The sequence below is a fragment of the Nycticebus coucang genome, chromosome 10 (assembly GCF_027406575.1).
Source record: "Nycticebus coucang isolate mNycCou1 chromosome 10, mNycCou1.pri, whole genome shotgun sequence".
Classification (NCBI taxonomy): Eukaryota; Metazoa; Chordata; class Mammalia; order Primates; family Lorisidae; genus Nycticebus; species Nycticebus coucang.
The window spans coordinates 45458530-45468873 of NC_069789.1; the positions used below are offsets into that span (position 1 = coordinate 45458530).

Sequence of the window (10344 nt, forward strand, 5' to 3'; positions counted from 1 at the left end):
TCACCTTGACTCTATGAGTATCCTTGTGAGTTAGATGGGTTTTCTGGAATCAGCACATATTTGGGGTAGACTTTTTATCCATTCAGTCATTTGGTATCTTTTAAAAGAAGCATTAAGACCATTTACATTTAGTGTTAGCACACATATGTGAGATCCTGTTCTGTTCATCATGTTGAATGACACCTGAATGCTTTGTTTTCTCCCATACGTTACTGTTTTATAATGTTTGTAAGCTTTAACTTGCGGATGTTTTTACATTGCTGAATGTCAATTGATCATTTCTATGTATGGAGCACTTTTAAGCATTTCTTGTACTATAGGTCTAGTAGTGTCAAATTCCCTTAGTGTTTGCTTGTCTAAGAAAAACTTTATTTCTCCATCATTCATGAAGCTTAGTTTTGCAGGATACAAAATTCCTGGGGGGCAGTTATTCTGTATAAGATGACTAAAAGTGGAAACCCTATCCATTCTGGCTTAGGAGGTCTCTGGTGACAGGTCTGCTGTTAGTCTAATTGGTGTTCCTTTGTAAGCAACTTTGTTACTTTTCTCTCATGACCCGTAGAATTTTTTCTTTCACTTTGACTTTGGATAACCTAATGATGATATGTCTTTGTAAACTTATAGCTATATCAGGGAAGAGTTCCTCTATTATTTTTTCAATTATGTTTCCATGCTTATTGCTTTTTCTTCTTCTTTTTCAAGGATACCTATAATTCTTATATTTGTTCACTTGGCCTAATCTCGTATTTCTTTCAGTGATTTTTCATTCTTCTTTGTTCTTTTTTTCTGCATTTGTTACTGCTTGATTACTTTGAAATGCTTATCTTTGAACCTTGAAATTCTTTCTTCTGCTTGGTCTAGTTAAAACTTTCTGATGTATTTTAAAATTTCTTAAATGATTCTTTCATTTCTTTAAGTTCTAGTATCTCTTTTCTAAAGTTATCTATCTCTTTAGGGAATTTTTGTTTTTATCCTGATTTTTTGTTTGTTTATTTCTTCTATCATCTCCTCAATTCCATTTATATTCATTTGTCTTACTTGGCATTCATAATCTGAATTTCATAACTTATTTGAACAAACTCTTTTTGGTTAAAATTCATTATTAGAGAACTGTTGTGATGATTTAAGGGTATGGAGATAGCCTATTTTCACATGTTATAAGAGTTTTATGCTGATGCCTTCTTATCTAGGGCCATTTCTCTCAGCTCAAAACAGATAGCAAATATGGTACCTCTGTTCTTCCCTGCTGAGACCTCTTTTGCTTGATGAAGATAGTGATGGGTCCCTGGATGATATGCTTGGGTCCTACACAGGAAGATTGACCAAGCCAAGTAGGGGAAGATGCACTGTGACAATTTAAAAACTGCTGCTTTGCTGGATCAACCTCATTCACCTGTGGTCATCACCATGTTACTGTGGCAGTGCTGGCCCCTGGTGCCAGATGCACACACCATGTGGAGCTAGCTAGGAAGATGTGTATGTGTGCAGATGGAGGAGGTCTGCTGTATGCATACCTGGGCAGCTGAGGTCCCAGATGCATAGATTGGACACAGTCTGTGCAGGATGCAGCATGGGGCTTAGCAGGTTCTTAGGAAATAGCAGCCCCACAGGCCTACAGTGCATGGGGCAGAGTGGACCCTGGTGCAGAGCAAGTTGGCAGGATACAGCTCACATGCAGGATGGAGCAGCATCCCTGGACACAGTAGACTCTGTGCGTGGACAATAGTAGCTTTCTAGGTTTGAGAAGCTACTGTGATGTACAGGACTCTCAAGCCAGCTGTCCCTTCTCTCCAATCAATGCAGCTGCAGTTGTCTGTGTCAGTCCAGAGGCCTGCAGCAATGGAAGGGCTCTCCAGCTTCCCTGGTTGCAGTATCCTCAGGAAAAGTGTGGAGTCAGAGATTTTTCTCCTCTTTCTCCATACGTGGGTGCTTTCCTTAATTACCTCCAGTGCCAGAGCTGCTGAGCAGATCATCCCACTGGTCTCTTTATCACTTCATTCCTGCCACCTCTCCATGGATTCCCAGTGTTCTCACACAGAAAATTGATCAAAAGATGTGTATCTATTCACCATTCTGATCCACTTTGTGAAAGGTGTATGGTGTAGGCTGCTTGTAGTCTACCACCTTGGCCTTCCTCAGGCTTAGGGTTTTAGACGACAAAATATTTTAGTAACCCTGGGGTTTTATTTACCCCTTATTATTCATCTTCACTTTTAATATTATTATAATTTATTATACTGTATTGCATCAAGGGTTCAGTGAAACAAGTAGTAAATGATTCTGTTAGACCTGAGAGAAAGAAACAAACATAAGATAGAGGAGTTGAGAAAGAAGGCGTACGGAGAGATGGCAAGCAGTTGTTTTTATAAGGATGTTAGTATTCTGAATACATTGTCCTTCTTAATATGGCCGTTCTCCCCTTATTCATTTTTTCTCTGTTTTCATGATTTGTTACCTGTAGTCAACAATGCTCTAAAAATAGATGAATACAGTGCAATAAGATATTTAGAGAGAGAATGCATGTGAAAGAGAAGGGCCTTCACATAACAGCTGTTACAGCATTTTGGCTGTTAATTTCTTATTGGGCCTAATTTCTGAGTTAAACTTTATTGTAGGTATGTCTATAGTGAAAAACAGCATATATAGCATTTGGTACAATTCATGATTTTAGACATCCACTGGGGATCTTGGAATGTATCTCCTGTAGACAAGGGAGGACAACTATATTATTTCCTGGAAAAAATAGATCCAATACCTAAGGAAAAGTTATTTATTTGTTGAATAAAATTGTCTTCCATGCTTGCTCTGGACCAGGAACTATTCCGGGCACTAGAAACACAAAGATGAAAGGAATAGTTCTGTTTATTGGGACTGGAGATAGATAATTAAATCAAAGTTAGAATATAATATATTAAATGTGGAACCAGAGTAGGCTCAGAGCACTGAGATAGCCCAGGGGGAGAGGGGAATTTAACCATGTCTTTTGTGGTGACTAAGAGCTGTTGCATTTCACAAAAAGGAAAGGATCAAAGCAGAATTAGCCAGGTATTAGAGGAGACGAAGAATGATATGAAAGAAATTGGGTATTAAGGTAAATTAAGACATTGAGGTTTATGAGAAAATAAACTCTGGAGACAGGCAGTTTCTTATAGCTTTTTGTTAGGTGATACAAAGCAAGGTAGTGAGTGGTATCAGCCAAGATCATGAATTAGTGCTTAGGCAAGGAGTGTAAACATTTGCCTGAAAATACAGAAGTTTGCTCTAGGAGCAAATTCTCAACCTCAGAGTTAGATATGGTGATAATAATCCTTATCCTAACCAAGGAAAGCAACCACCTTGAGATAAGTGCTCTTTTAACCCTAGTTCTTTTGTTATGACATTACTAAAGAGTATCCTATTTATTCTCTTTCAAATAAATTGCCTTATATGGTATTTCTACCTAAACACATATTCCTAAGCCAGTTCCATTATTATTCCAATTTCTCATCAAGTAGACTGTTCTTGTACATTCTGATCTATTCAGATTATATTACGTTTTAAATGCTACAAATAGTGAAGTTCTTTTAATTATCATCAAATTTTTTGTCTTTTTTATTTTTGTTTTTTGAGACAGAGTCTTGTCCTGTTGCCCAAACTACTGTTCTGTGGCATCAGCCGAGCTCATAGCAATGTCAAAGTCCTGGGTTTAGCCTCCCGAGTAGCTGAGACTCCTGCTGCAGACTCCTGAGTAGCTGAGAATACAAGTGCCCACTACAGTGCCAGCTAATTTTTTTCTTTGTTTAGTAGACTATGTCTTTCTGTTGCTCAGGCTCATCTCAAACTCCTGATTTCAGCCTCTCAGAGGACTAGGATTGAACCACTGTGCCTGGTCTAGGTTACATGTCTTTAACTTCCAGTTTAAGCTATGTCAGACAGTCTCTTGGAGTATTTATTGATATTTACTTTTGCCTTTTTGGTTTTGCCTTTTGAATATTTTCTATGATTTTTCTAACCTTCAATTATTATTATAATTTTTTTGAGACAGAGTCTCACTTTGTCACCCTGGGTATAGTGCCAAGGACTCATAGCTCATAGCAACCTCAAACACTTGAGCTCAAGCAATCTTCTTCCTGAGTAGCTTGGACTAAAGGTGCTCACTACAATGCCTAGGTATTTTTTAGGGATAGGTCTCGCTCTTGCTTGGGCTGGTCTCAAACTTCTGAGCCCATGCAATAGACCTACTTCAGCCTCCCAGAGTGCTAGGATTACAGGCATGAGCCACTGAGCCCAGCCTAGCCTTCAATGATTTTTCAAATTTTATGAATATTTTCAACAGTCCTATGTGGAATAAAGATACATTTAATTTAATTCAATAATTATGTGTTAAACTTACAGTGGGCTACAACTTTATCTGCTCCAGCGAAGTCTGACTCTCAGCCCCGGGGAACTTTTCTAATATGTTCCTTCATTGGATGCTCTCTTTCAGCACTGTGGACAGTGATGATTCCCTGAATCTTCTATTCCTACATTTTTTAGAATTTTCTTTCTTTCTTTTTTTCTTTCTTTCTTTCTTTTTTTTTTTATTAAATCATAGCTGTGTACATTAATGCGATCACGGGGCACCATATACTGGTTTTATATGCCATTTGACATATTTTCATCACACTGGTTAACATAGCCTTCCTGGCATTTTCTTAGTTATTGTGTTAAGACATTTATTTTCTACATTTACTAAGTTTCACATGTACCCTTGTAAGATGTACCACAGGTGTAATCCTACCTATCTTCCTTCCTCTACCCACCTCCTCCCTCCCTCCCCTCCTTTTCCCCCTTCCCCCATTCTTAGGTTATAACTGGGTTATAGCTTTCATGTGAAAGCCATAAAATTAGTTTCATAGTAGGGCTGAGTACATGTACACCTTGGGAAGTAAAACTCTGTTGTAATCAACCATTTTTTATATCAAACTTCCTTTGTGAAAATTACTTTATGGTTTCTTTGTCCTTATTATACTTTAATACAGCATATTTTAATGGAGAATTTACCACAACATATAATAGGATAACAAAATTATCTTTTACTCCAATACGCTGTCATGTTGTTTAGTCTTCAATTATTCTAGTCCCCCAAACTCCATGTTGCCATTTGGGAAAAGTGTAGCTTCTCTCTGGCATTTTGCAGAGAGACCTTCAGAGGAGGCTGGCTCATTTGTGGGGTGTAGCTGGGGGAACACGTGGTCACTCTCAGGTTAGTCAGGTCCCATGAACACTCCTCTATCTTAACTTTCCCTACACTATTGATTTTTCTGGGAACTTTTGGAGATTTGCTTTTCTTTGCCCTGCATCCAACTTTTAGCTCTCTCAAAGACTGAAGGGTCCGTTACTCTGTCCTAACTGTAGAAAGTTCCTTAAAGTAAGCCTACAGGCTCTCAGCACAGCATGCTCAGCATTCAAGAAACCAAGAAACTCTGTGGATTAAAATCAGACCCGAATCCTTAACTTTTGCAATGCAATCAAATTAACATGCTGGGACCCTCCTATTGATGTGGGTTCCCCTGCACAGTGAAACCCTCCTCTCTCCTACCACATGCACACAGTCCCACGAGGGAGCATCAGTAGCCACTCTGGCATGTGTATATTTTATGATCCTACGGGGTATTTGCTGTCCCATTAGAGAATGCGATTCTCTCAGCACACACCTACTCATGTCTACTCCTTATCTTCTTTCTAACCTCTTTCTACCTCTTCTCTCTGACCTTACCATGCCACTTACGAGGAACCTCTCTTGAGTATATTCTCCATTGCTTATACAAATGTCTCTGAAAGTCAGCAGCTGAAAACAATGAACATTTATAATTTTGCACAGTTTTTATAGGTCAGAGATTCGGGAAAGGTTTCAGCAATGTTGGCCAGGTGACAGGTTAGGCTTGTGGTGTTCTTTTGTTTACCCTTAGTCTAGTATACTAGCATTTAAGAGCAAAGCAGTTACACAGAGGAAGTGTAGTTAATGCTGGTTCAGAGAGTTGCAAAATCTTCTTTAACTTTATAGCAAAAGGATACTGTGGAACAAGACCAGAACTAAAACAAAATTTTAAATATTATTTATTAAAATAGTACTTTCTTATGTTATGCTGAATAAAAGAGGTAATCAGTATTGGCTTAATTTAAATTTTAAAAACATGAAGCATAGTCTTATTCAGACATTCAGATTGGTATACTTTAGGTAGCTAAATAATAAAATAGAAAAGTTGTTAAAATGATTCTTTATCGACTTGTGGAATGTAACTGTTGTCTTTTACTTCCTTTCAGGTATTCAACACTTCTTAGACACCGATCTGTCTCCATATACCTCATATTCCTATCACATTGAGACCACCAATGTGCACGGTTCAACGAGGAGTGTAGCTGCCACTTACAGGACAAAACCAGGGGTCCCAGAGGGAAACTTGACCTTGAGTTATATCATTCCTATTAGCTCAGACTCTGTGACACTTAGCTGGACTGCACTCTCTAATCATTCTGGTCCCATAGAGAAATATATTTTGTCTTGTGTTCCTTTGGCTGGTGGTCGGCCTTGTGTTCCCTATGAAGGTCATGAAACCTCAGCTACCATCTGGAATCTGGTTCCATTCACCAAGTACTATTTTACTGTACAAGCATGTACTAGTGGGGGCTGTTTACATAGTTTGCCCATTACAGTGACCACAGCCCAGGCCCCTCCTCAAAGGCTGAGTCCACCTGAGGTACAGAAAATCGGAGCTACAGAACTTAATGTAAGATGGTCTCCTCCAATGGAACCAAACGGTAAGAATTGAAGGCCTAGATTTTCCCTTCTTAGGCAAGACATGAACAAGAACTGAGGCATTTGGAACAGCACATTAAGAATCTAGCTATTGTATTCATTTTTATAACCGCATGATATAATAATTGAGAAACATTTTCTAAAGATACAAGGTAGTGTTTGTCCTGGTTAGTGGTACAGTGCATTTCTTCTAATCTAATAACAAAATCCATTCAATTAAATTGCTCCTTAAAAGGCTAATATTATCTTTGCTCTTAATGACATCTGCCATAACACAAATGATGCTCATAATTTGAAACTCACTTATGAAATGCATTATATTTGACTGTGTCACAAGTTAGGGCACCCATAAGCAGTAAATTTTCTCATTTTAGCAAGAAAAAGATATAAAATAATACAAAAAATATGTATATAGGCTAGCAGACTCCATTAAGTTAATTTTTGTGTTCATACAGTTGACCCCTTGGTTATGTAGGCCACACACACATTCACAGATTTTTAATAATTCATATCAAGTACATATTATGACAAAACCTTTCCTTAGACTTTTTAAGTTCTGTAGTAAAACTGGAAAGAAACTATAATATTTGTGCAAACCGGGCTTCTGTTAAACAGATGATTAAATTCAAATTTCCAAATTTGAAAACATACATTGGAGGGACAAGAATCAAATTCCTGAAAGAAATTGTGACTATGTATTGCAGAAAAGATTGGATTTACGTATGATAAATAGTAATTATTTTGCGTGTATACACTGTCCCTTTTGGTTTATTTTCCTCATGAATGTACATTTAATAGTATTTTATACATTTATCTATCTACCAACTTGTTACTTTGTGAGTACTTATCGTCTAGATTACTAAATTACTGTACCTTGATTGCCGGAAATAATGTCTAGTGATCTAGTTAAAAGAAGAATGAAAATCCAGCACTCTAACTGTCCTGCCCACCCCCCACTCCCACAATAGCCTCTTTGCCTGATAAGCCACCTTGATTCACTGTTTAACTTCCCCAGGAATAATCATAAGATATGAACTATACATGAAGAGATCGAGATCTACTGAAGCCATTTCTGAAGAAAGTCGAGTTTTTCAGAGCAGCGGTTGGCTCAGTCCTCACCCATTTGCAGAGTCAGCCAATGAAAATGCATTAAAACCTCCCCAAACAGCGACAACCATCACTGGCTTGGAGCCATACACCAAGTACGAACTCAGAGTCTTAGCTGTGAACATGGCTGGTAGTGTGTCTTCTGCCTGGATCTCAGAAAGAACAGGGGAATCAGGTAAAGATTGATGCTTTGAGTTCTACTTTTAAAAGTAGGATGAATGAAAGTGACTCCTTAAATTAAAGTCAACAGTGATAAAATACGTTTTGAAAAGCAAAAATATAAACTTCCATAGGCCAAGGGAAATGTTACTATATGAGTTGGTTACAAAAATAACTCAAGGTCATCAAATACTTGAAGTAAGTTTTAGGGGAAAAAAGTAAATGCTTTAGTTATTAATTCATGGGTGAAAATGGCTTAACTATATAGTCTTTTGGGAATGTTTGTCAAAAATAGCAATTGGTTTCCTGTCATGAAGTGGGATGGCCACATGTCTAGTTTGCGCCATAGTCAGCATAATTTATATTCAGTGACAGGAAGAACCAATTTCACAATTTTTAAAAAATTTTACCTTTCCAAAACAAATAGTTTAGGTGCTAGTTTTAGAATTTTGGACATCAGAATCTACAATTGACCACTGTGCTTATAAGCATTTGGCTTCAAAGTTTTTGATTTTCTGAAAATATCTTCATTTAGGCAAGTAAGATTTTTTTTAATCCTACACCTTATTCTTTACGTTAAAAACACTTCAAATTTCATGAACCTTTAAACAATATGCCTTCAGTATGCTTGGAATCATAGCTATCCAAAGAAACCCAAGTCCTGATCTAACTTGGATCTGTTAGGAGTGTGGAGGATGAGAGTAACTTTAGGTTGATGTCCAAGGGAATCATTTCATGAATAAAATGTGCATAGTGCTCTCGTGTCTCTTAATGACTACCAGCCATCTTGGGCAAATAATAGTGCCATGATAGCACAAGTGATGAGGCGTGGCATTTTGGAAGGGGAAAATCAAGGTCAAAAATGAAAAGTAATGTGTGAAGCTGCAATACTGGACTCTCATAATCTTATGGGTCACTGGCTAATGAAAGTGCGATGAGTTCCTTTGATAATACACCTTTGGTTAGCACATTTAAAATCCATATGACAATCTCCAGGGTGGCAGGGAGGAAATGTATGTGTGCGTGTACCCTGCATATTTCAATGGAGATTTATGGAAAACTTTGAGAATTTATTTGGGGTTATTTAGAATGTTTCAGATTTACCTCTTTCTAAAGAGTAACATTCTCCCAGCTGCATTGGTTTAACTGTGAAATACTTCCTTACCTGAGAAATCCAGTGCATGCTGTGTGTTCTGAACTCTGTGGTCTGAGAAATGCTCTATTTTTGTGACTTCTCCTTTCAAATATTCATAAAGCCTATATTTTCCTACCTAATCATCCACCAGCTCTCTTTAAGACATAAGTAAATTCATATAAGATTTTTATTTTGTAAAACAAATAGCTGGTAATATGAAGAGAGCGAACATACTTGCAGATAACACTTTCTATATACACCGGTATATTCCTTGATTTTTTTCCAATCAGAGTATTTTATAAGATATGAGGCATTTCAGAAACTAGAATAAATATGTGAATTCAGTTAAAAACTTGCAGGGACAGCACTCATTGTGTTGATGTTTTTGTCACGTTGACAGCACCTATATTCATGGCCCCACCGTCCATCTTTCCCCTCTCACCATACTCTCTCAATGTCTCCTGGGAGAAGCCAGCTGATAACGTTACAAGAGGAAAAGTTGTGGGGTATAACGTCAATATGATTTCTGAACAATCACCTCCACAATCTCTTCCACAGGCATTCTCACAGGTATTGTTATTTTAAACGAATGTCCTTTCAGAATGAAATATGACTTCATTCTGACATTTTTCAAGTTTGCAGAATTCTGTGACATTGTTGTCTCTGTACATTCATGAAAGGGCCATTTTGTTTCTTAATATATCATGTACATGAGGCTCTCTATGTATGCATATGACTGTTTTCCTTATATAAACATTTGTAAAACCTGATTTTTTAAATTTATTTTTCAGATATCCTTAAATATTTTGCAATAAATTGTCTTTCAGTGGCTATGTAATATCATATCTTTTAGACACATAATAATGTATTTAACCAGTGGAAAGTTGATTGCTTTCCATTGCTTTAAAATCATGTAACTTGGAAGAACTATGTGAAGACGTAAAAACCCATCAAAATTATTATTTAGGTTTTCTATTTCTCATATTTCATTATGTGTTCTTGCTACAAAGAATAATTTCTTTAAAAATATATTCAACTTCTTAAAGGAGAAGTATCTTAATGTATTTTATCCAAAAAACAATTTCATTTTCTAAAAATTTACATTGAATGCCACCAGGAATGAGAGGAATTTTATAGCAATGTACAGGAAATTTAGCTCATTTCA

At 37.0% G+C, this 10344-nt stretch overlaps 1 protein-coding gene across 1 annotated transcript in view; it reads left to right on the forward strand.

Annotated features, from left to right (window-relative positions):
- The window catches only part of USH2A (usherin), an 868259-nt gene that overhangs the window by 272373 nt on the left and 585542 nt on the right, over window positions 1–10344 (forward strand). Inside the window, exons 17-19 of the mRNA XM_053607912.1 lie at window positions 6286–6780; window positions 7794–8060; window positions 9580–9749. Coding sequence (XP_053463887.1) covers window positions 6286–6780; window positions 7794–8060; window positions 9580–9749 — 932 coding nt within the window. The remainder of the gene's footprint in view (window positions 1–6285; window positions 6781–7793; window positions 8061–9579; window positions 9750–10344) is intronic.